This window comes from Bactrocera dorsalis, chromosome 3 (genome assembly GCF_023373825.1).
Source record: "Bactrocera dorsalis isolate Fly_Bdor chromosome 3, ASM2337382v1, whole genome shotgun sequence".
In the NCBI taxonomy this organism is placed as follows: domain Eukaryota; kingdom Metazoa; phylum Arthropoda; class Insecta; order Diptera; family Tephritidae; genus Bactrocera; species Bactrocera dorsalis.
In genome coordinates this window covers 86,729,638-86,755,296 of record NC_064305.1, presented here as the reverse complement: position 1 = coordinate 86,755,296, position 25,659 = coordinate 86,729,638, and the positions used below count along the sequence as shown (strand labels likewise).

At 36.5% G+C, this 25,659-nt stretch overlaps 3 protein-coding genes across 4 annotated transcripts in view; 2 read left to right on the top strand and 1 right to left on the bottom strand.

Moving 5' to 3' along the window:
• The window catches only part of LOC105229672 (uncharacterized), a 51,446-nt gene extending 44,907 nt beyond the window's left edge, over positions 1-6,539 (top strand). The window contains exons 2-4 of the mRNA XM_011210098.4: positions 2,963-3,478; positions 3,594-3,671; positions 4,869-6,539. Of these exons, the coding sequence (XP_011208400.2) occupies positions 2,963-3,478; positions 3,594-3,671; positions 4,869-5,190 (916 nt within the window). The 3' untranslated portion in view covers positions 5,191-6,539. The remainder of the gene's footprint in view (positions 1-2,962; positions 3,479-3,593; positions 3,672-4,868) is intronic.
• Positions 6,540-10,032: 3,493 nt separating this feature from the next.
• On the top strand, positions 10,033-16,595 carry LOC105229713 (sensory neuron membrane protein 1). The gene is made up of 8 exons (XM_049452284.1): positions 10,033-10,268; positions 14,424-14,581; positions 14,690-14,831; positions 14,906-15,160; positions 15,231-15,527; positions 15,603-15,806; positions 16,059-16,237; positions 16,296-16,595. Exons 1-8 carry the CDS (start codon positions 10,167-10,169, stop codon positions 16,447-16,449), a joined length of 1,491 nt encoding a protein of 496 aa, XP_049308241.1. The 5' UTR covers positions 10,033-10,166; the 3' UTR covers positions 16,450-16,595.
• Positions 16,596-21,988: 5,393 nt separating this feature from the next.
• The window catches only part of LOC105229671 (2-hydroxyacylsphingosine 1-beta-galactosyltransferase), a 36,560-nt gene continuing 32,889 nt past the window's right edge, over positions 21,989-25,659 (bottom strand). For both annotated transcript variants that reach the window (XM_049452067.1, XM_049452068.1), the window contains 4 exons: positions 25,110-25,406; positions 24,377-25,041; positions 24,190-24,312; positions 21,989-22,840 (listed from right to left, as the gene is read on the bottom strand). In XM_049452067.1, the coding sequence (XP_049308024.1) occupies positions 22,690-22,840; positions 24,190-24,312; positions 24,377-25,041; positions 25,110-25,406 (1,236 nt within the window). In that variant the 3' untranslated portion in view covers positions 21,989-22,689. The remainder of the gene's footprint in view (positions 22,841-24,189; positions 24,313-24,376; positions 25,042-25,109; positions 25,407-25,659) is intronic.

Sequence of the window (25,659 nt, the reverse complement as noted above, 5' to 3'; positions counted from 1 at the left end):
TGCCTTCGAAAGTTAGAAATTAAATAAATTCGTTTAATTTTTTATAGCTACTTTTTTTGGTGCAAAATATGCCGTTAAAAAACGCTAACACAATGATTCCGATACAGTTTGATGTTTCAATTTTGCAGTATCGTTTGCCGAGCGCAGCGCTTTCGGTGCTTGAAATTGAATGTAATTCCACTGAAGAGCTTTTACTCGTTTCAAATGGCTTAAAATACATAACTTATTGTGGGCATACATACTCGTATAAGTATAAGTACATACATGTATACATATGTATATGGAAAATAGTAATCGAATTAAAACTGATTGGAATAGCATTAGCGCTGAATATTGAGACAAGTTTTAAGCTGGAAAATTTTTCCTCAATTTTCCGATATCACAACAGTTCAAGAGCTTTTGAGGCTTTGTGGAGGAAAATAATAGATTTCAAATATAAACGATTTTTTTCAAAAAAGGTCCTGTTACTAAAAACGGCTTCGCAACAAATCACTCACAGCAAAAATTAATTAGATTTAATGCTCGATGGTTTTGATTTGAACTTTTATTCCTCGGAAATTTTAATTTTCAGATGAGTTAATCGAAGAGGATTGGTTTATAATCAAAAGAGGTTAATAAAGAAGAAAATAAAAAATTCAAGTTATTTAAAATCAACATAATTTAATTTTACTTTTCCTTAATTTACTTAACTTAACTTGACTTGACTTTACTTAACTCAACTTAACTTAACTTAACTTAACTTACCTTAACTTAACTTAAATTAACTTGACTTGACTTGACTTAACTTAACTTAAATTAACTTAGCTTAACTTAACTTAACCTAATTTAACTTAACTTAACTTAACTTAGCTAAACTTAACTTAACTTAACTTAACTTAACTTAACTTAACTTAACGTAACTTAACTTAACTCAACTAAACTTAAATAAACTTAACTTAACTTAACTTAAATTAGCTAAACTTTACTTAACTTAACTTAACTTAACTAAACTTAACTTAACTTAACTTAACTTAACTTAACTTGACATGAGCTTAACTTAACTTAACTTAACTTGACATGAGCTTAACTTAATTTAAATTTTAACATTTCTTTCTATGTCCATACTCGTACATTACTTTACTTAACTGAACGTAATTTTACCTAACCTGACTCTTACAGCGATACTTAACTAAGTAAATGAAATTCCAGTTGGAAAACCTGCTTTTCACACGTTTTTTCGAACAATACAAATTTTTTGGTTCTGGTTTCAGGCAGCAATTGAACAATTTATTACTCAATTGAACAACTTTAAATAATAAAAAAATTTTAAATATATTTAAACTTATTATATTCTTAAAGTACGTCATAAATAAAAACTTATTGCCTCCTCCTTTCTAACGAAGGGAAAACGTAAAACAAAATCCTTTAAATCAATCTCGTATCCAAATTTTTTTCTCTTCCACCAAATTATGGAGTTTCGAACTGATTATACTTCACATTACTCAAATCCCCCACCTTAGCAATCAGTGAGCACCTGCGTTGAGAATTGTAAAGAAAATCGCTCAGAAACAAAATGGCCATAAACACCTTAGATTTTTTTCGCTTTGAACCGCTCAAGCAAAAGGATATAAATCTCGCAATAGACGCGTTGACCAACCCAAAGAAAAAAAACGAAAAGAAATAAACGAAAATGGAATCAATTCTAATAAATTGAATGCATTTCTTTTTTGTTTGCTGCCTTTGAGATTATAGAAATTGAAGTAAGTACTCGAGAAAAAAGTGCGGTGCGAAGGCAGGCGGCAAACAGCTGTCCATTTACTCGACATAAATTATAGTCAAATGAGTGGCTGACAGGCAGACACAGCGCACACAAACACACGCATTGCCGACTAAAGAAATTAAGGTTACACACACACACATAAAAGCAAATTTTAACAAGTTAGGTAGATGCTTGAGCATCATTGGCATTTAGGCAGGTGTTGCATGTCAATAGGATGAAGAGCGCAAAAAAACGAACGGACGAAGCCGAGGAAGAAACGAAATTAGACATAACACAAAATAAGGATCACAATTTTGAGCATAAAAGCCTTTGCATGTGGAGCAACAGCAGCAGCGACGGCCGACCAGTGTGATACTTTGCTGACACTGAGCATTAGAGCTGAAAGGCGCTGTGACAAGCAGACAAAGGTGAATGTCGGCAAAGTCCTGTGACCCTGCCAACATCAGCTGCGCTACCTGCACGCCGCCTAGCGACGTTGGTGGACAAAGACGCAAGGAGTTTAAGCGACGACAAAAAAACACACTATGATTCACTGTTAGGCACTTTGCTTATTGTTTGCCGCCCCCCTCTGCGCATGCATGTGACGGCTTGCGTGCGGAGGGGTGTGTGTGTAGGTAGACACATTAATTCCAGCAAAGATTTTCCACTTTCCTGCTTGCTTGCATACTTCTCTAACTGCGTGTGTGTGTGCGTGAGTATTTCCAATCGTCTAATGACTTTGTGTGACGCACAATTTCTACCTGCCCAGCAGCGGCGCTGGCGCTGGCTGTCTGTGGCATGCAACATGCAAGATGCTGATCAACAACAAAGAGCGCTGCTGATAATGGCGCTGGCAGCTGATGCTGGTTGGGGATTTCTCTTTTAATTTCTTGCTTATGCCTTGCTGTGTCAGCTCTCCGCGTTGCTATGTGCATGTGGCATGCAGTGTGGCACACTGAAAAAAAGCAGAAAAAACGCCAGCTGCATTGTGTGCAGGTAGCGCAGAAAAAAATATCCACTTTATTTATATGTGTGTGTTTATCGCCAGCCATTCAAAAGTAACCCGCTGTCAACTATAAATATTTTTTCCGAACTATAAAGTGCAAACAGCACACACACATACATATACATGCATGTTTATTGATAAAAAAATATTGTACATTCAAGCAGCAGCCATAAATAATAATTTATTTATTTTCATATTTCATCTCTTCCTCTTTGCAGACGCTTCCTTGACACACCCACCGCCGTTGTGGACAATCCGACCGGTGTTATCGTCGCTGGAACGACTGGTGGCGGCTCTGGTCCGGCTGCCAACGGCACAATGGTCGGTGGTGCGGCCACCGCTGTCAGTGCCACCTTCCGCAAATGCTTCTCACGTCCCATTGTGCCCTTTATTATCGGTATATTTGCGCTTGGCGGCGCTGCGTGCACGCTGGGCGGTGTGGTGCTCGGTGCGACGGGCCTCATTGAGCACACCACCCAATATTTGAGCGCTTCACTGCTGATGATCGGCATCGGCCTGTCGCTACTCATTGTGGCCGGCATCATTTGGCGCTTGTGCACACCTAGCGATGCGGATGAGTGTCCCTGCTATCGCCTGATGGAGACCTGCCGCAACTGTAATAGTCCCTATTGTAATAATCGCATACTGCCCGGTGGTTATTTGTATCCAGAGTTCCAGCATCGACCGCCGCCGCCATCGTACTTGACGTCGTTGCACGAGTGTGCGGCCATTGGGTGAGTAGTGCGAAAATAAAGATATGAATTCAGAACAAAAATACACAAAAACAAAAATTGACTGACATTCATTTTGATTGCATTTTAACGCCTTGAATTATGCTTCCATTTACAGTTTAATCAACGGTGCTGTCTACAGCGGCCTACGTATGAACACACCACCGCCTTTATATCGTTCCACGAACTCTCTGAGGTATGTACACGTGCTCGGCAATAATATTGTTATAAATTAATTACTTAAAGCACTACACTGGTCAACATAGAATTTGGAGTGAGTCAAATAAAATTTTTAATTGGAATTTTTAAGTTTTATTTTGCACATGCTTGAGGTTTAAGACAAACCATTTTGATGTTAGGTAAAAATGTAATTTTTAATTGCAGAATATAATTCGAAAAAAAATGGTTACGGAAAGTGTCTGGTACTGAAGTGAATAGTCAAAATTTGGGGATCCCGAAAATCGGTACTTTTCTGCATAAATTCTAGATTCTTGAGAAGGTTAATTCTTTACTGGTATAATTTCAATTTCTCGGCTTTCTTTTGTTCAGACCTTACGAGAGTAAAAAAAGAAAAATTCCAGGATCTCGCAAACTTGGATATTTCATTTACTATAAGTTGCAAGTACAATTATTTCTTCCCGAGTCTTTTCCACATTCGTGTGTCTAAAGTACCAAAAAAAATTAAAAAAAAATCAAGTATTTCGGGATCCCGAAAATCGGTACTTTCCTGAATGAATTCTAGAATCCTGCGGAGGTTATTTCCTTACTTTTCGTTTAAATTGCAAATGCAATTATTTCTTTTCTGCCGCTTTCCCATTTTCTTATGTCTAAAAGCAGAAATAAAAAAGAAATCAAGGGAATTCGGGATCCAGAAAACCGGAAGTTTTGCGAATAAATTCTATTATTTTAACAGGCCTTTTCCATTTGCTAGTGTCTGAAGGACGACTTAAAAAATTAAAAATTTCGGGATCCCGAAAATCGATAGTTTCCTTCCTTCCTTTTTCCAAGAATTTTCCATTTACTGATGTCTAAAGAAGAAAATAAAATATAAAAAATTTCGGGATCCCGAAAACCGATATTTTTGTAAATGAAGTTTAGGATCTTGAGCTGGTTATTCCATTTTTTGTTAATTTTTTTTTGCATTGAGCCACCACACAAATATTACATTTTTACTTTTCGATAGCACAAGCAACAATGCAGATCTTTATAGTCAAAAAGCCTACTTGACGAAATCCACTTAAAATAAAAAATAAAACTAAAATAACTAACTCCAGTTAGACTCACGCAAAAAAAAACTATTTGACCTGTGTAGATAATTATCTAAATTAACCCAATCCCTCAGCGAATAATTATTTAACTAATAGACCAATTTTTACGCTCCTACTCTTTACAGCGTTTTCGTGCCCGGTTCGAACAGCAACACGCACACGCTGACAACGAACACACCCACCACCACCTTCACGCCCACCACAGTCATGCCCAACAACAACAACAGCAACAGTAACAACAACAACAATCAGTCAACACAAAGTGGGCCACCGAACTATATGCCACCTGTCGCGCTTCCCAACGCGACGACAGCTGCAGCTGAGCTGCTGCCCGAACAAACGGCGCTCATTGAAAATTTACAAACACAAATGCAAACGCAAACACAAACACAACAGGCGCTGCCGCCAGCGCTGACCAAAGAGATCAATTATCTGGAATTGGACTAAGTAGCAAAGGGAAAAGCAAAGCGAGGCAAAAATCTATAACCAATACATATACAATAACATAGAATGTTGTTAGCAGCAGCAGATATGCAGCCGAAGCCAGCGACAAAGTGAATTACTAAATACTTGTAGCAGTTAGTGACTAAAGCCCAGTCAGGCAAACTAAGGCAATTGTGCTGCAATGCAAACGCAAACAACTCTACATGCATACATATATAGTATAATAAATATATATAAACACACACACACATACAGTATGTGTGTGCAAAGCAAACGTGTTCATGTTACATATAGAAAATGTCGGGCAGGCGGCTCATAACTGTGTTGCCGGGGTTGCGCGGAGTCGCCTGTCAGCCATTGACTGATTTATTTAGTTTTAAATGTGTGTCTGTGTGAGTTTAGTGCTTAAGTTCTAGCTATTAGCAAAATAATAAATTGATATAGTGTATATTTAGAATTAAGCTGTGCGCCAAACCGAACTGAAATTGCATCTCCGGCTAAGAAGTCGCTTACACGATTTGCATGCAACTGTGAAAACACGCATACACACCTGCACACACACACACACACTCTCACGAAACCGTTGCAAGCATGTAGCAACTAAGACTAACGGCTATCTTAAGGCAGATAGCAAGTGTAGATGTATGTAGGTGTTTAAGAAATTTAAATCAAATTTACAACAAGTGCAAGAAGCTGTTAACTTTAGCAAACACAATTTTAAGTACACGCATACACACTCAGTTGGAAAATGGTAATTTATAGGCATGCGTTTTGTTGGAAAATACTTTTTGGCTTATTTTTGATGAATTTGATTTCCTATAAATTTATAAATATTCCAATGCGCAAATGCAATTGTGTGTGTGTTGTCTTTAAAGAAGTTAGAAAAATATGCAAAAGAGTTGGTTATTCACACACACACACTCATACACTAACACCTAGTAGTTATAATAGTTTTATATGTACAAAAATGATTTTAAATGTAAATAATTGAAAGAGCAACAAAATGTGTTAATCTCACAACTAAATGTACAGAAATGCAACAACATGCAAGTGAACAACAAATGCATATATGCAACACCGATATATATACACCTAGTGTTATCAATTCACATGTAATCGTATATACATACATACAGACATATACCTTATATACACACGCGTATGTTTTATATATTTAAAATATATAAATGTGAGTTTTACATACATACATGCACACACATATATACTTGGATATGTATGTGTTGGTAAAGGCAAAGGAATATGTTTCCACCACTGTAACCTATTCGTGAATGTTGTTTTTAGTATTTTTCTATGCCAAATTTTTTAATAAATATAAAGATATTATTATGATATGCGATTTCTTTTATTTTCATTTTGTTTGGATCTATTGGAATAATAGTGGACAAGGTTGCGAAAAATAATATTTATTTTCGTATCTTTTTCTTTACTGGTGTAGGCACAGCTTACGTGGTTATAGCCGAGTTAACAACAGCGTGCCAGTCTTATTCTTGCAATGAGGCGCTAATTAGAGATTCAAAGAGATTCTCCACCTGGTCTTCCCAACGGAGTGGAGGTCTTCCTCCGGTGGGCTTTGCGTCAAATGCTCTCAAAACAGAAGTGTTTTCATCTATTGAGACGACATCACCTAGCTTGCGTAACCGCTGTCTTTTAATTCACTGCACTATGTCAATGCCGTCGTATATCTCGTACAGCTCATCGTTCCATTGGCTGCGGTATTCGCCGTGGCCAATGCGCAAAAGACAATAAATCTTCGATAGATCCTTTCTCTGGAAAACTCGTAACCCTTACTCATCAGATATTGCACTTTACTTTTGTCTACTCAATCAGTGCCTGTTGGCAAGAGTTATCTCGCGTTGGATTTCGTAAAGCTGGCATTGTTGTTGGTGTTAATGCGACGAAATTATCTACGATTTCGAAGTCATAACTGTCAGCAGAGTTGTGGGAGCCAAGTCGAGAATGCGACGACTGTTTGTTTGATGACAGGAGATATTCCGTCTTGCCCTTGTTTACTACCGCCTTCTTCTTGCGTTACACTTTCACTGCCATTCAGCAGGCTGGAGAAGTGTTCCGCCCATAATTTTCGTATGCTCTGGGCGTCAGTCGTTAGATCACCTCTGGCGGTTCTACAAGAGTATCCTCCGGTCTTGAAACCTGTAGTCGACGCATCTCTTCGTAGAATTTTCGAGCATTTCCCCTGATTGTCTAGCTCTTCGTACTCGCGTCTCGCTTTCCTCTTCAACTCTCGATATCTATCCTATTTCGCACGTGGTCGATTGTAACGTAGCAAGCTAGGCCGTCTGTTTTCTCTCCACTGCGACACGGTATTCCTCATCGTATCAGCTGTTCTTTTGCCTTTTCCGAAAACCTATCGTTTCATTTGCAGCTGTACGTAAGGAGCTTAAAGTGCCTCACCACAGTTTCCTTACATCCTTCAAAAGATCCAGTTGTGGGCAGTTTTCGATTGACTTTATCGTACGTGGCCTACTTTTCATCACCAGTAATCACCCGGATCAGATGTGACGATTCACAAATGGGAATTCGGTGCGTTGCGCTAGCTCCTGTAGCACCTATACATCGAGTTTGTTTTTACATCCAACCTTACTTAAACTGCTTACATGATTGTGGGACTCGACGACTCTCATTGCTCGATAAATTTAACAATTGGCCTTCCAGATCGTTGTGCATCTTTGACATAAAAATTTCGAATTAGGTCTGATTGGCCGTTACAGTAACAGGATCGAGAGTTCTATTCAAATTTTAAGCCTTCTGGCTTACGTTCTGGCTTTTATGTTGTAAAAAAAAATTATTATTTTTTATTAAATCTCTACAAGCATCATTTTGGCCAAATATTCTCCATCAACCTATATAAAAATGACATTCAAAAATTTTTAAATGTTTAAAATACGTGCTTCTCTGAAATAAATATGTTTTGCCTCTTGTGGAAAAGCCTGAGATATTCTTGACCACTATTTCTTTATCAAAATGCATTATAATTCCTTTAAATCGTTACTTCGCCTAAAAGTGTCTACTCAGAATATTATATAACTATATTTTGAAGATTCGATTTTGTTTAAATATTTTATCATATTAACTGTTTAGCCACCACTGTAGATTTTCATTTACAAACAAGCTCAACAGTTTCGGCAAATGAAGGTTTGTGTCTTTGATAAGCGTGAATATGTAAAACATCGTGTCGGTAAAGCAAGCCGGCGCAAAAACATAGAATACGCGAAAAGGTTTTCTAAAGAAAAAAAAATTAATTAAAATGTGTATTGTAATATGTAAATAGTAATGAAATATACAATAGTCAATAACAATTTAAGTCAACGTGGCTTTAGATCTGTAATTTCTATCTGTAATCAAGTATGTTGAAATGATACTAGTCTTCTATACGCCATTATCAGCTTTCTAAGCTTCAGCTCTGTTCTGTTGTGAAACGATTTGCAAGTGTAAACAATAAGTTAATCTATATCTTTACTGAATTTTCAACAGTTGTATTTTCGCTTCGCCACCCTCCAAATTTTTGGCATGTCCAATACCGCTATTAATGCCTCAATTATGTTTTAGTATTTCAATAGAATATTGTCGATTGATGTTGATTATAACAAAGCTCGGAGCTTCACCTTTACCACAGTATTCGGTCGATTGATCGTCTGTTTCCGGGTCATGAGCATAGATCCAAGAATCATCGCCAGTAATAATACGTTTCATGACATACTGGTTGTCGAAAAGTATTATATTGTTTTAAAGACGTTAACGCATCGCTGTTTTTCAAAAAAATTTAATGATTCCAGAACCACCCGTACTTTCACTTTTCTTAGGCCCAAATGATCTTTCAAAGTGGTTTTTACTGATTCCTCCGATATTCCAACGATGCCAATAAGATATCTGACTGTTATTCGTCAATTCTCAAACATTAGTTCATTTGTTTTATTGATGTTTTCATCATCAGTTGATATTGATGACCATCCTGGACCTGGTTTGGCGTCAACGCGTTCTCGAAATACTTTCAATAATTTACACCAAAGCAAAACAATTGCTCGCCTCAAACAATTATCACTGATCACGTTTTCCAATATTCCGAGAGTTTCGGCACCAGAACTTGCAAGTGGATATACGAGTATCTTCTTAAGAATGAGTTTTCAATTTCTCGCACCTCCAATCCTTTTAGCCATAGTTTGCAGCCATGAACTATGTAAGATATACCGCATAACCCAGATATACGTTATTAACTAATTAATTGAATTGCTTAATTATCAAAAAGTGTCTAACGGGTGTGAAAAATTAGGTCATTTAAAGCGCTTAGAATTACTTACTCAAGCAAGCCTCAAGATGTTCACACGGTCCATCCCATACATATGTCTCTGTCCGAGCGCCACCTTCGTCAAGTATTTTAAAATGCACGAGACAACCAAAATAACTGTGTCTCGAAGTGTCGCACAGGAATGTAACCCATCGGCTGTTGTTTCTTTTAATAACCGTATATCCCCAACTCTGCATGGGTATATGTGTGTACCGTAAATATTTGGATTGTAAATGTGAGAAAAGTGAAACCACGCCTCATCAATGGAAAATGCGTTACCAACAAATGCCGACAAATCTATTAGAATGTGCATATGTCCATAACACTCACTTACAAGAAGCAGCGCGATGAAAGGGGCTTATTAAAAATTTATAAAAGTTATTAACAAGGGAAAGGACACGTTTATAAATACAAGCACACACACACACATGTGGCGGAGTATGAGTAAATAATTGCTAGTATGGGAGCAAAGTGTGTTGCTGCAATTATATACGCATATATATCAATACATCGAGGACCTCGCCGATGTTGGAATAAAATCAGCAAACGTTGCATTGTTTCAAACAGTTACTTTTCCAGTTTCGGTACGCACGTTTCGAAAAAATATTGCTTCTTTTGAAAAATTGTATAGAAAGATATTTAATTGAAATTAAATATGTTTAAGAAAATACTCATCGGTTCGGCTATTGCGCTCGTGTTGGGGATCTTTGTTGGTTTTATTGGGTTTCCAAAGTTATTGAATAAAATGATAAAAGGGGTAAGATTTGGTAAAAAGTAACAAAAGTGAAAAAGAGAGTTTAGAAATTGTGCTTTAAAGAGGTTAAAAAGTGGACTTAAAGAACAAATTGCTTTGACAAAGAAAAATATAAAATGAAATTTCAAAATATATTTTTTCGCAAAAATGCGAATATGAAAAAACTTCGTAAAATATAAAATTTTATGTTTAGCAAAATCTTAAATAAAATTTCAAAATGTAAAAAAAAAGCAAAAACAACAAAAAAGAATTAATTCAACTTATTTTCCTCTGTACAAAGAATTAATTTAAAGAATATAATTTGTTATGAAAAATACGAAATATTTTAAACGGAAAGTACACAGTTGGGAAAACTCCTTTCATCAGAAAGAAGAAAGATATTGCTTTTCCGCGAGATAAAAGACTACCAAAAAGCCATTTCTTTTGAAAACAGTTCAGTGAGAACCCAGCTAATAAAGCTTAGAGTAGCCAAGGTCTTATACAAATATCCGAGGTGAAAAAGTTGTAATTATAAGAATGGCAATTGTAAACTTAATAATATAGTTATGTATATATTTATTTGAAACATTTCAATTTTCCCCGTGGAACATCAAAAACGTGATACAAATTTTTAAATAAATTGCTAACTCGGAGGGTTCTTTTTTAGACCCTACATAAATATGTAGAATAACAAGTAAAAACTTGAGATATTTTAATTATAAGGTACTTCGATAAATCATCAATCGCCTTCTCTCATAATAGCATATATACATTGTGCCAAAAAAGTACCCAGAAATTGTAAATAAAACACAAAGTGTTTAATTATTCATCAATATTTATTTCCTCGCCTTCAAAGTAGTCCCCACCAGATGTATTTTACTTATGCCAATGATTTTTCCAGTTCCCGAAACACTTTTCAAAAGTACTTTTTGTAATGACCACCGGCTCCTTCAACGATTTTTGTTTTATCTCTACCCCCGACGGAAATCGGGTTCCACGGAGCGGTAATTTCAGTTTGGGGAACAAGAGAAAATTACACGAAGCCAAATCCCACACAATTCCGACTGTTTTCGACAGATATTCTCACCCAAACGCATCAATACGACCAAATAGTACTCCTTATTGACCGTCCGTAAGAAATTTTTGACGGATCAAACCACAAATATCGAAAAACAAAATGATCATGACCTTTATGTTTGAGTGGCTTTGGCGTAGTTTTTTAGTTTCAGCTCCTTTTTTCCCCTCCATTTCGATGCTTGTAAACTTGTTTGCATGTCAAACTCGTAAACCTTTGTCTCGTCGGCAGTTATTATTATTATTGCTCTCCATGAATGTGGGATCGGATTCGCACAATCAAGCATGTCCAAAGAAACCAGTTTACGGTACTGCTTTTTGAAAAAAATTCAGCTTTATCGGACGCGTGGAGCAAGAACGCAAAATACCACCAAAATCAGTCAAACGAACTCGCGAGAGATGTCGCGCTCTCTTGCTATCTCTGTACTACTTGTTTGACGATTTCCGAGCATCATATATAACCTTCAGTTTTTAATATTTTCATCAGATGAAGAGGTCGAAGGTCGTCCAGAAGGAGACATGTCTTTAACGATCTCTCGACCGTCTTTGAAAGCCGGGTATGACTCGTAGGCTTGTGTTTTTGATAAAACTTAATCACCATAAGCGTTTTCCAACATTCGCAACGATTTCATACACAAAAGTGGGTTAGAAATACAAAATTTTAAACAGATTCTTTCTTCGAGATTTTTATTATAGGCATTGGTGGTTCCCAAAAAAAGTGATTTTTCATAAAATACATATACCTTGGCTTAAAAATGTAAATTTAAATTGTAAAATTAATGTCGGATCCGAAGCTGATCAATGCGAGGAACCAGTTTTAAAACGTTTTTTGGCGCTGATCGCGTGCTGTAGAGCTCATTTGTATTTTAAGTCTCATATTGTTCATACAAAGAATTACCATAAATGTAGTAGCACAACATTTAGAATAGCCGCTATTAATAATTTCAAGAGAAAGCTTATGACGGGAATCTCCTAAACCATTATTATTTATTAACATATTCAAGGCCAAATTTATGTCGGCAATTTCTTAATCTATCGGGAAGTAGTAAATACCCGTATTTGTTTACACCCCTTTTCTCTCTTACGCACAAAATATTCATTAATTAATTATATTTCTTGTTTTAAAAAATTTGTTATTCGGATTGAGTCCTTTGCGGTTAAACAAAACAAAACAGTATAATTCAACGCTGATTGAAATCAGCTTTGCGCTCGGCTGGGCTTTGAGCATCCACTCGCAAGTACGATTGGTGCGATTCAAGAGCTCACTGAAAATTGACCTTATATGAGCTATTCATAGTTCTTCATGTATTATCGAACGAAAGTAATGCGACGTCTTAGCATTAAAGAGGTCATATAGAGTCTTAAGGGGTTACATTGACTTTCTCGGGTAAAAAACAGAATTTTTCAACATTTTTTTTTTCTCTTAAAAAAATTATATATTTTTTTAAGTTTTTTATTATTACAAACATACACTATTAAAAAAGAAATTTTGAAATTTTTGGAAAAAAATATTTTAAACTCGGCCATTTCCGGTGACCCCTCGAAAAAAAGATGCGTCTAACTCCTTACAGGATCATCTAAAGCGAAAAGATACGTGTTTTAGTTAGAACCTTAACTTAGAACTTGGATGAAGGAAAAAAATCTGAAAATTGGAATTGTGGCAAACATTTTTACGAAAAGATTAAAATTTCGCGACTTTTTTTCAAATAGTAGTAATCCAAAAAAAAAACTTCGTCCAAGTCTTTGAGAATTATATCTCAAGGTCCTGTGAAAAATTTAATGAAGATCGGTGAAGTAGTTCTCGAGAAATCTTGCCAACCGACTTCAAAAAACGTGTTTAAAGACGGTGCACTTAGACTACCTAGCCTCGAGCGCACAAGTTCTCAAGGCTGTATCTCCGAAAGTATTACTCAGATCAAATGAAAATTTAGGAAAATATTCTAGAGGTATTGTAGAATACATATAATACAATTAACAAATAAATTGTTTTCGAGCTACGTAGACTTTTTTCCCTTCCAATGACTATCGAATCGAAACATTACCAAACAAATAAAATGCAGCTCCAGAACCGCGGATAGATATTTAAAGTATCCAGAGTCATATGAGAAATATTTTACAGGAAAAAGCACTATCTGAACAATCAGTACGCCTCATAGTTAGAATTACTTCAAATTCGACTAAGTCTGCAACTAACTAATATTAAGGAATTTGTCGGAATAAAAGCAAGCCTTTCAACTGTTCATCGTACAATCAGAAAAATTTTAGAACACCTAAAGCGTCTAGAAGACAAGAAAATCCCTCTCTGAATGAACTACGCAAAGAAAAACGGCTTCGATTCGCGAAAGAATACATGACGTGGACTGTTCAATCTGACACTCGACTTCATGATTGGCGTTCAGTTGTCTTTACTGATGAATACAGTTTTAATTTAGGTGGCCCTGATGGCTTTCAATACTATTATCACGAATTGCGGGAAGATGAGCTATACTTAAGTCGCCACCACAGCCGAGAAGATAGAGTCACGGGGTGCTATCACCTTTTATGGAACAATTAACTTGATTTTTATCGATCAGAAGATTAACGGCGATCACTTCAAAACATTGTTGGTGTCCGTATTTCCAAAATTAAATAATCTCTTTGGTACAATTCCTTGGACTTTTCAACAAGGCAATGCTCCTATTCATAACACTCGAGTAGTAAAATCGTTTATTGCGAGTCAAAATGGTTGGGACTGGGTAACACGGAAGGTATACGAAGGAGGAAAGCAATACCATGATAAGGAAAAATTTACTGAAGCTCGGAGCGAGATTTCCTTGACCTGCATAGATTCCCTGTATCATTCTATAAAGGACCGGAATTCATTACTGAATTTATTTCTTTTTAATTTCCAACAAATCAAATATTAACACGAACTAAAAATTTAAGTTAAGCAAAGAATTGAACTGAAGAAAAAACTCTAAGAAACTACCGTTTCTTTTACAAAAAGCAGGCACCTCTAAGAGTGAATTTACAGATGTATTTTATAAAAGAAAATTATTACTTAATTTTCATTTATTTTTATAAAATTGTATAATGTACTTCTATTTATTAAATTCCTCCAAAAAGCAATTAAATCTAAAACCTGGCAGCGAACCGCGACAAATGTGGGAGAAATTTCCCATCGCACTGAATTTTTCAATTTACGTCTTCAACGTAACAAATCCCGATGAAGTGCAAAATGGCGGAAAACCACATGTGCAAGAGGTCGGACCATTTGTATTTGAGTAAGTGCCGTTAGCTAACATGTAACCCACTCCAACACATACACATACACATACACATACTAAAATACTTCAAATGAATATTAAATACAATATTTAAATGTCATAAAGGGAATGGAAGGACAAATACGATTTAGAGGACTTTGAGGATGAGGACGCGGTGGCCTACAATATGCGCAACACATTCATTTTCAGACCTGATTTGGGCCTGAGCGGCGAGGATTTAATCGTGATGCCACATCCACTTGTACAAGTAAGGCGTTTTATCCATTTCACTTGTTGTACTTGTATTTTTAACTGTCGAGTACACTTAAACCGCGTTACAAGATCATGGCTATAGCCGTCAAGCGTGACAAAGAAGCCTTGATCAACATGATATCCGAGGGTCTGCAAGCGCTATTTAAACCCACCACGCCATTTGTGCGTGCACCGTTCATGGACATTTTCTTTCGCGGCATCGATGTGGACTGCTCCATCGATCATTTCGCAGCCAAGGCGATTTGTTTGAATTTTCACACCGGCGCCATCAAGGGAGCGGAAAAAGTGAACTCAACACATTTCAAATTTTCGCTCTTTGGCGGGGTGAGCATGCCGTTGCAATAATTAAATAATAATTTTTTATTTAAAATATTCAACTGTTATATAATTTTAGGCGAATCACACCGACGCCGGTCGCTATAAGGTCGCGCGTGGCGTCAAGGTTAGCCGTGATATTGGACGCGTGCTTGAGTTTGACGACTCTGACGAGCTGAGTGTCTGGGATGGTGATGAGTGTAATCAATTTCGCGGCACCGACACAACCATCTTTGCTCCGCTAATGAAGCCCGAAGAGGGATTGTGGTCGTTTGCTGCCGATTTGTGTCGTTCTTTGGGTGCCGAGTTCGAGAAGAAGACCACTTATGCTGGCATACCGGCATACTATTACACTATCGACTTGGGCGATCCAAAGGTGAAGCTCAATTGAGACATCTTCTAATAGCTGTATGTATTTTAATGAAATCGAATATTCATTTTTTTTTTTCAGAACGATCCAGATAAGCATTGTTTCTGCAAGGATTATCCCGACGACTGTCCACCCAAAGGTACCATGGATCTCACCTTGTGCAATGAGGCACCCATGATTGTCTCGTTGCCACACTTTTTCAAAGCCGATCCGCAATTGGTTGCGGACGTAGATGGTTTGGATCCAGTGGAGGAAAAGCATGGCGTATTTATTGTTTTCGAAAGGGTAAAACTTGAATTTAAAGCGTTATACAATAGCATAAGTACATATCTGGAAAATAGTGGAGCAGCAATAAGAAGATTCTTTGGGTTGTGGCTTCGAAACTTTGAAAGTTGACAGTATCAGCAGCATGAATGGAGTTCCATGATTTTTTGGTTCAAAAAGCTTTTCTTTTCGACAAAAAAAAATATTATTTCCTACTTTAAGAACGATTTCAAATACTTAATACTATAATAATAATATTTTTCCACACTTCAGATATCTGGTACACCCCTCTCTGCCGCTAAGCGCCTGCAATTCAGCCTCTCCGTGATGCCCGTGCCGGAAGTAGAAGTTATGAAGAACTTACGCACACTCACCATGCCGCTCTTTTGGGTCGAAGAAGCGGCCAGTTTGGATAAGACATGGACCGATATGTTGAAGAAAAAGGTTTTCTTGTAAGTAAACAATGTAATTTGCTTAAATTAGCGAACTTTCCAAAATATTACCACGCAGAGTCATCAAAATAAATAACGTCTTTAAATGGATGTCGACAATTTTCGGGGCCTTGGGTTTAGCAATCAGCCTCTATATGCTATTTGGTCGAAATCAAATCACCACAACCAATGTCACACCCACAACCGAAGCCAGCACGATCGATAAACATTGAATTAATTAACGGCTAATTTAAACTGTTTAAGTGACGTGGCGATAATAAGTTAGAGAATTTAGTTGAAACTTAGTCAATGTGTTGTCTTATTGTAGTTATTGTAGTCCGTCATATATAGATACATATGTACATATATTTTTATTGTATTGCAATTCAATAAATGTGAAATAGAAATGTGACGATTTTTGCAATCATTCGGACAGTTGTCGCGATTCTCATGAGATGCCTTGGTAATGACCACCTAGGTGTTACCACGATAATTTGCAGCACTTAAATAACCCAATGCTAATTGGGTATTACCAAGCCAAGGGCATGCATGCATAGAAATGCCTGTCATTATTTATGCCGACGTGTTAGGTCAATTAGTAGTATTTTTATCATTGCATTTCTCCTGGAACAAAAAAAGCTTCAAAAAGTTTAATAAAAAGTGTGCTATAACATTCACCTGTCAGCAAGTTCAGCTAATGAGACGAAGCCACGTTATTATTGCTAGTTAGTGGCGCAATTTTTTCATTTGAACTTTCGAGAATCTAACTTTGATTCCCACACATGATATAAAAACTGTTCATAGAATGTTTTTAACCAGGCCCAGCTATGATTAATAGCGTGCTTTTAATATGTAAATACAAAAAAGTATATTCTACATATAAGTATGTACTTTAAGGCACTCGTTTTGGATTTTCAGTTTTTGCGCTTAAAAAAATTATATAACGTAAACGATTTTTGTCAAAAATATCGGTCATTCTACCAGATATATTATTGAAATACTGGGAGCTCATTTTTTTATTGTTGATAATAGTATACTCTTTTAACAAAAATGGATTGATTTTGTCCAGTACTGCCCTTAGATTCCATAAATCTAACTTAAAGATTTTCGTACTTCCAGTTGACTTTATACCACATATATCGGCCAATATGTGAGTTATCTTAATAAAATTGAGAACTTGTTACTGATAACAGTACATCTTTGTCCTAGAAATAGATCAAATCAGGTGAAAACTTGCCACAGTCCTAATAAAACTGAAATCCATTGATTGATGCGATGTGTGGAAAGTGGCGCCGTCTTATTGAAACCAAATATTTCCGAGATTCGTGCTTCATTCTCATCGCCATCATTTTTGCAGAAATATGAACGATGATTCCACCGACTCACAAATTCTAGCTCTATTGGATCACCCGTTATTTGTAAAATTACTTGTAAACATATTCTCTAGATATTTCCCTGGCTTTGATTCATGCAAGTTGCAAGAGTATAAGTCCGACTCGGCTACACCCAAAATTAGGGCTTCCTTATCTGTTTTATTTTATTTTCTAAATGTATCACTCTATCTTATCTTTTGTAGTAATGAAGAGAGAACAGTAATTAAGAAGCAAAGTATTATAACGATTAAAAGCTAAACAATAATTTCTATGCATATGGTAGATTTTCATTTTAGCAACAAATTTAAAAATATTTATCGAACACGATATAATATATTAATTTCAGGTATAACTTACATAAGCCTACTGAATAATATGAAGCTCAAGGCCAAATAACAACATAATTAAAACCCAACATTTAAAATCCTCAAGGGCTTTCCCAGAATTGATTATTTAAATCCTCTAAAAAATAATAACCAAACAATGTACTTCCCAGAAACACACTTTGCTACCTGCCTCATTCATTACTGATCCCCCGAGCATAGCTACCGTCGTGCGTTTCTACCTGCGCAAATTTCTTAAAACACGAGCAAATTTCGCAGTCGCCGTCAAAACGTGTTACAACGTTCATAAAAACGGATAAACTCTCCCTAGTGTCGAAAATTAGTAAATTCATTCAGCATGAACGTGGAAGACCCAAAGCCAGATTTGGCTGAAATCTACAGGGATTTCAACGTACTGCGTTCCATAAAAGATCCCTTAGAAATGAGAGATAGGGGTTATGACCTCTATGAGAAACTCGATTATTGTGTAGAACCTCATCCAATCCTGGCCGATATAAAAAAGTGTGTAGGCAGACTGATAGAGATGACATTTATGGAGGAGGATGCGCGCGGTGATTATTTAACATTAACAATCAGGGAGTTCGTGAAAGCTTGTAAAGGTTGTGGATCCTATTTGCATTGATAAACATATGATACTTTTTAAAATCTGTAATTCTAAATTTAAGGTATTCAATATGATAATTATAAAAGTATTTTTCAAGGAGTTTGTAAAAGTAGAAAAAAAATGGAAATAAAATATATTTAATGAAAATAATTATTTAATTGTTTAAATTACTTTATGCCTCATTGTTTGTTGCAGAACATTATTCTTGTTACTTAATTTAGTAATAAGTAACACATGGTGGCCATCGATTGAGGCTGAAAACTTATTACCTGCCTGTGCCGGTTTTAAATTGTTTAGATGCAAGACATTTTTTTAACAATTTTTTTCTCCCAAATTTACTCTCTTCATTTACCTCTCTTCTAAAGAGGGCATACTATTCCTTTGATTGCTCTGATTTTGGTCAATAAATTTCATTCACCCAAATTCATCCTTACTTTAAGTAAGTTTACGGAAGAAATCTTAAAAAATAGTCAAATATATTTCTTTCCATTTCCAGAGAAAATTTATTAACGTATGTAATGTATGAAAAGATAAGGACTTCCACGAACATAGTTAAAAAAATGTATGTTTTGATTTTTGATTTGAAAATTAGGGCTTTTTTCGAAATTATGTCAATATAAGGGGGGAACTTAAATATTTTAAGCAAGTAAAAATGGACTTAGTTCGGGGTAACCGAACATTTCATACTAATGCAACTTGCAAGCCGCATTTGTCTCAAATTTTTTGTTTCTAACCAAATTTCATGTGCAGAATCATTGAGAATGTCGAAAAAGGGTTCAGTTTTATCAAAAAAAAACTGCGTGTGGTACAAAGGCTTCAAACACGAGTAGGTCGAAAGATCGTTGAAGACATGCCCCGTCTGGACCACGACCTTTTCACCTGATGAAAATATTAAAAAAGTGAAGATGCAGTGCTTGAAAATCGTCAGGCAAGTATAGGGTGATTTTTTAAGAGCTTGATAACTTTTTAAAAAAAAAAAACGCATAAAATTTGCAAAATCTCATCGGTTCTTTATTTGAAACGTTAGATTGGTTCATGACATTTACTTTTTGAAGATAATTTCATTTAAATGTTGACCGCGGCTGCGTCTTAGGTGGTCCATTCGAAAAGTCCAATTTTGGGTAACTTTTTCGAGCATTTCGGCCGGAATAGCCCGAATTTCTTCGGAAATGTTGTCTTCCAAAGCTGGAATAGTTGCTGGCTTATTTCTGTAGACTTTAGACTTGACGTAGCCCCACAAAAAATAGTCTAAAGGCGTTAAATCGCATGATCTTGGTGGCCAACTTACGGGTCCATTTCTTGAGATGAATTGTTGTCCGAAGTTTTCCCTCAAAATGGCCATAGAATCGCGAGCTGTGTGGCATGTAGCGCCATCTTGTTGAAACCACATGTCAACCAAGTTCAGTTCTTCCATTTTTGGCAACAAAAAGTTTGTTAGCATCGAACGATAGCGATCGCCATTCACCGTAACGTTGCGTCCAACAGCATCTTTGAAAAAATACGGTCCAATGATTCCACCAGCGTACAAACCACACCAAACAGTGCATTTTTCGGGATGCATGGGCAGTTCTTGAACGGCTTCTGGTTGCTCTTCACCCCAAATGCGGCAATTTTGCTTATTTACGTAGCCATTCAACCAGAAATGAGCCTCATCGCTGAACAAAATTTGTCGATAAAAAATTTTCGAACCGAACACTGATTTTGGTAATAAAATTCAATGATTTGCAAGCGTTGCTCGTTAGTAAGTCTATTCATGATGAAATGTCAAAGCATACTGAGCATCTTTCTCTTTGACACCATGTCTGAAATCCCACGTGATCTGTCAAATACTAATGCATGAAAATCCTAACCTCAAAAAAATCACCCTTTATTAAAAAGATGACAAAAGAGCTCAACATCTCCCGCGACTGATTTTGGTGGATATTTTGGGTACAAAACATGTTCTTACTCGACTCGTCCCGATAAAGTTGAATTTTTTTTTCAAAAAGAGTACCGTAAACAGGTCTCTTTGGACATGCTTGATCGTGCGAATTCCGATCCCACATTCATGAAGAGCATTATAACTGCCGATGAGACATGGGTTTATGAGTTTGACATGCAAACAAGTCAACAATCATCGGAATGGAGTGAAAAAAACGAGCCGAAACCAAAAAAACCACACCAAAGCCGCTCAAAAATCAAGGTGATGCTCATTATTTTTTTTTTCGGCCTTCGTAGTTTGATGCATCATGATTCATGAATGTATTCCAGAGCAACAGACGGTCAATAAGGTGTTCTTTTGGCCTTATTGAGGCATTCGCGTGAGAACATCCGTCGAAAAAGGTCGGAATTGTGGAAGAACAATTAATAAATTTTACAGGATGATAATCGCAGCGCATCGAGCCACAATTGTAACCAAATTTAAAGGCAAACACGCAATCGATCAACCACCGTATTTACCAGGTTTGGTTCCGTGTGATTTTTTCCCTTCTCCAAACTCAAATTGTCGCTCCTTGGATCCCTTATTTTCAGTCAATCAAAATAATAAACAAAATTCGCTGAAGAAGCTGAGGGCCATCCCAAAAAGTGCGTACGAAAAGTGTTTCGAGGACTGGAAAAATCGTTCGCATAAGTGTACTACATCTGGTAGGGATTACGTTAAGGGCGCCAAAATAAATATTGATGAATAATTAAATATTTATTCCCTTAATGTTACATATTTTATCTTTAATTTCCCATAGGTTTTATTATACTATGATTTTTTTTTGTTCTGAAAAATTATCTACTCTCCATTTCGACGATTTCCAATTTTCCACTGAAATTTCTGTATCCGTTAAAAATATGGCACGCGGTTTTAATTTTGAAAAACTATATATTTAGAGACAATTTTAGTTGAACTAATTATTCTCTTTTTGTTTGAAACTTTTTTTGCTGAAGCTGGAGGAGAGAGCTTTTCTGAATACCTCAACTATAATCAGTTATCATTTGTGCATTTCAGAAGCCTTAATATCGTTTCGCCAACCTTCTGTTCTCAGATTCATATATCCATTGGCTGAAAAATATCTCAGATGACTTTTAACTTAGTATATTTACTTTTATCGTTTAGATTAATTTACGGATTTCGTACATAAATTCTTTGCAATGTCCGGCAGGACTATTATTCTACCTTCATTCATAAGTCAGTTTTTCTTCCATTAAAAATGGCAGAAATAAATATTACGACATTTACATCCCGCTACTTCCTTTGGCTTGAGTTTGACATGAGCTACTGCATGCTCGTGACGTCATAAATGAGCGATGAAAATTTGACTGTTCATTTAGTTTATCGCGTAGTGGCTCGCAATCTTATACCCTATCGTGCCTCCGTCTAACTAGTGCTTCACAAAACACAAAATGCAAATTTTAAATTTCAGAATATCAATATAAATGTTTATTAATAATACCACAGCTCTTAAAACTAATGCAAACATCATTCAGTAGAGGAGGAAAACATTTTATTATTATGTTAAATATTTTATTTTAGCCTATAAACCTATGCTAATTAATGATAACAGCTAACAAAATATCGATAATTTATTGGTATTCATTATTAAGCACATACAATTTTAAACAACAGCGAATTTATATACAAAAATATTTAATTTCCACGAAAGTAAACTCACATTAAAAAAATCAAAAGAATTTCACATACCTTTTTAAATTTAATTTGACTTTGGTTTGTTGTATTAAATAATTTAGCAAATCTTTTTTTAAAGAACACAATTAATATGGTAGAATATGGATAAAAAAAATGTACAGTAACTCAAATAAAGCCGCAGAATAAAAATTTAAAAATAATAAATTTTCTTCGGCAGCTTTTATTCATTATATTTTATATATATATTTGATAGTTGTCACACGCTTTTGTACACATAATAATTAAATATATATTAAATAGTTTTATGTAGTTACAATATTTACAATAACTTTTTCTACACAAAAGAAAAAGTCGAAAATATTTGCACACACACACACTGTAAAAAATGAAAATGAGACTATGCGCTCTGCCAAGAACAGACTGCAACTGCAGAGAGAGAGAAAGAGAGAGTGAGAAGAAGTATGGCGGCAGTATTGTGCACATACTTAGACACTCTTTCGTAATTGTATATCACCGAACTAATTATTGATGAGAAATTAGTTGAGCTTTTTTACTTTGTGTTGAGCATGGCGTATGCTATGTTGCATGACTTCGGGGCGGGAGAATAAACGTTTCAGCAGATAGTAGATTAGGTAGATAGCGCCCATGTAGAGAGCGACTACATCGATAAGGTAGTATTGGATCCAACTGAAAAGAAAAATTATTATTTTAGTGAGATTTATAGAACTAATATTTGAAAAGGTTAAGAAATCGGTTACATAACTGGCTTAGATTAGGTTAGGTTAAAAGGTCGATACTAACAACAATCTTATTCCGGCAAAAGACTCGGCCCGTCCCTTGTTGTACCTAGAACTCCTATTAAATTGATCGGAAACACTATCATTCATAAATGGACGAAGTTTTTCTTCAGGCGGCTTATGTGTTCTAGGCAGTTGACAATGTGGGAGAAAGTGCCTGGATGTTACCTCCTCACGTTCTTTCATAAAACTTTAATAGTTTGCGTCCGACTGGATTTTTCCTTTACTGAATAAATGCCTATTGAACAGGGTAGAGTAAGAACTCCTACGATTGCACGATTGCGGCAAGATGAGCTTTGCCAACGGCAATATAGTGCAGTAGATTTCCTACAAGTATGTTTCACTCTTGGCCAGAAGAATCGCGTAGTCACACAGAGGGTAGGCGTCAAGCGAAGTGTATAGGTCCAAGATGACAACGGGGATCTTTCTCGTTTCTATTCCGATATGAGGGCAGTAAGGGCGCTTCCTCTGAGCCTAAAGCTAAGCTTGACGGAGAGCTCCCATTATAAATCCCATATATTCCTCGATCCCATCCTATATATTCTTCGAATGTATGGAACGAATGAACGAAAATACTAGTACGTTCAAACTTCTTAGCGAGTGTGGCCTTTTTGAGAGCCCCCAATATACGAATACAACACGAAACATTATGCGTTTAACAATGGTTTCGTAGAACCAAAAAATACCTTTTGGTAAGAGTCTCCGAATTTTATATGGCTCTTCTACAACTGTATAAGTAACCGATGCCTGATTTAACCTCTCCTCATTATTTGGCTTCCATGAAAGCGTTCCATCAAGGATAAGCTCTAGGTATTTCACCTTTTCATCGGATTGAAGGTGTGAGCTCTGCCTTAAGTATCTTTAGATTTTTTATTGATACTCGAATTTTTGAAGCTTAATCGTTCTAAATGGACTCCTATTCTGCTTTTCTCTAACGAATAATCAGTGAAGCAATATCCTTTCTAGAAAACGCACTGTTGCAACTTTTACAAGAATGCTTCAGCTTCTGTTCTAAATTTAATGCCATTAGAATATAAATTCCGCAAAAAGTTTACTCATTACCGATCTGAAATTAAAAACTATGACTCTTCTTCTAAAGATCCATCTATTCGTATTATTGAATAATCTCGTTAAAATTTGTAAGGAACTTTGAATATAAATAATCTTCAAAACCAATTTTCGAACATGTTTCTCAACCTAATCACTTAATGAAATATTCAATCAAGTTGCTGAGCTTACCTCATATTTCTTGCCGGCGATTGCAAGTGGTAAGCTCCTTTGTGACGCAAAACATATTCTGTCCAGTATATGGATGTTTCCAAGGGAGTACTACGCTGATCTGTCAGCAATCTTTGGCGGGATCTGCAACGTTTACAAAACCAAGTTAGTATTTTTTCCTAAGCATAATTATATATCTATACATTACCTCGCCGCATTTCTATACTGCGGATCATGTATGACCTTCATTAAGCTCTTGTAAAGCTGACTAACAGTTAAAGTCTCCAACTGTAATTTGATCGCATAACCATCCACCTCCGCCTTGGCAGAGTTCACATCGTGATCGCAGAAGACCGGCATTGTCACAACTGGCACACCGTGGTATACCGTCTCGAACATGCTCAACAAACCGCCATGCGTAACGAAGGCGCGTAGTTTCTGATGCCCCAAAATATCCTGCTGCGGCAACCAACGACTCAGGCGCACATTAGCCGTGAGATCTTGCATTTCGGAAGCATCACCCTCATACTTCCAAAGCACATGATATGGCAGACGTGCGAACGTTTTCACCAACAAACGACGCAGCGACTCCGGCATGTTGGCGGCCTTCACTGATGATCCCATCGACACATAAATGAAACCTGATTCGCCCGCCGAAGCAATAAACTCCTCGAGATCTTTAGGTAGCGGCTTAGCGGGCTTGCAGTGTATGCAAGCGATTTCGGCGACGTTCGGATTGAGTGCACGCGGATATGACACCACAGCGTGGCCATTCTGCAGTATGAAGCTGACATTTTTCGAGATATCATAGGGATGCGGAATATTTGTGTCGATGCGTTCGCGCATCACGCGATAAACGAACGCCATGACTAACTGTTGGGGAAGAAGCGTTGGTTACTTTTTATTGTTAGTTAAAGGAGTAACTATATTATATACATTACCTTGTGCATAACATCCTGAAAGACTTGTATGCCGGTATTCATCGCCCGCTGGAAGATATTCATCGTGTCCGTAAAGCTTGAATAGAAATTCGGCGTTACCGCATATGAACCGGGATTACCAGACTTTGCCAGACTGCCGGTGTAGAAGCCCACCGTATTCATATACATGAACGGTATTTTGTATTGGTAGACCATGCCGAGTGCACACTCTGGAAAGGCGCCATCCAAAATAGCTAAATCAAAGCTGCGATTCATGAGCTCCCTAGTTTCGGCATCCTCCAGCATCGCATCGCAGGACTGAGTGAGAGAAATAATGGCAGAAAATGTACTATATAAATATTTAAAAAAAATGTGAGTAATAATTTTTGGAATATATAAGTACAAACCGATATTTCAGCAATTGCTAATATAATTTCTTATGAATTTCCATTAGCAAAGTTTCTCAAAAACAAATATGAGTTACTTCATATTGAAGCGTCGCCGCACGTAATATTGGGCAAATGCTTAGGCTTATGTATAGTTTGGTACGTGTGCACCTTGAAACGCAAAT

What these genes read in the sequence shown, in the direction of transcription:
- LOC105229713 (XM_049452284.1), top strand. Translation starts at nt 10,167, where the DNA reads ATGTTTAAGAAAATACTCATCGGTTCGGCTATTGCGCTCGTGTTGGGG. An exon ending in TGAATAAAATGATAAAAGGG is followed by an intron (nt 10,269 to 14,423) that starts GTAAGATTTGGT and finishes TCCTCCAAAAAG; the next exon opens with CAATTAAATCTAAAACCTGG. An exon ending in TATTTATTGTTTTCGAAAGG is followed by an intron (nt 15,807 to 16,058) that starts GTAAAACTTGAA and finishes TCCACACTTCAG; the next exon opens with ATATCTGGTACACCCCTCTC.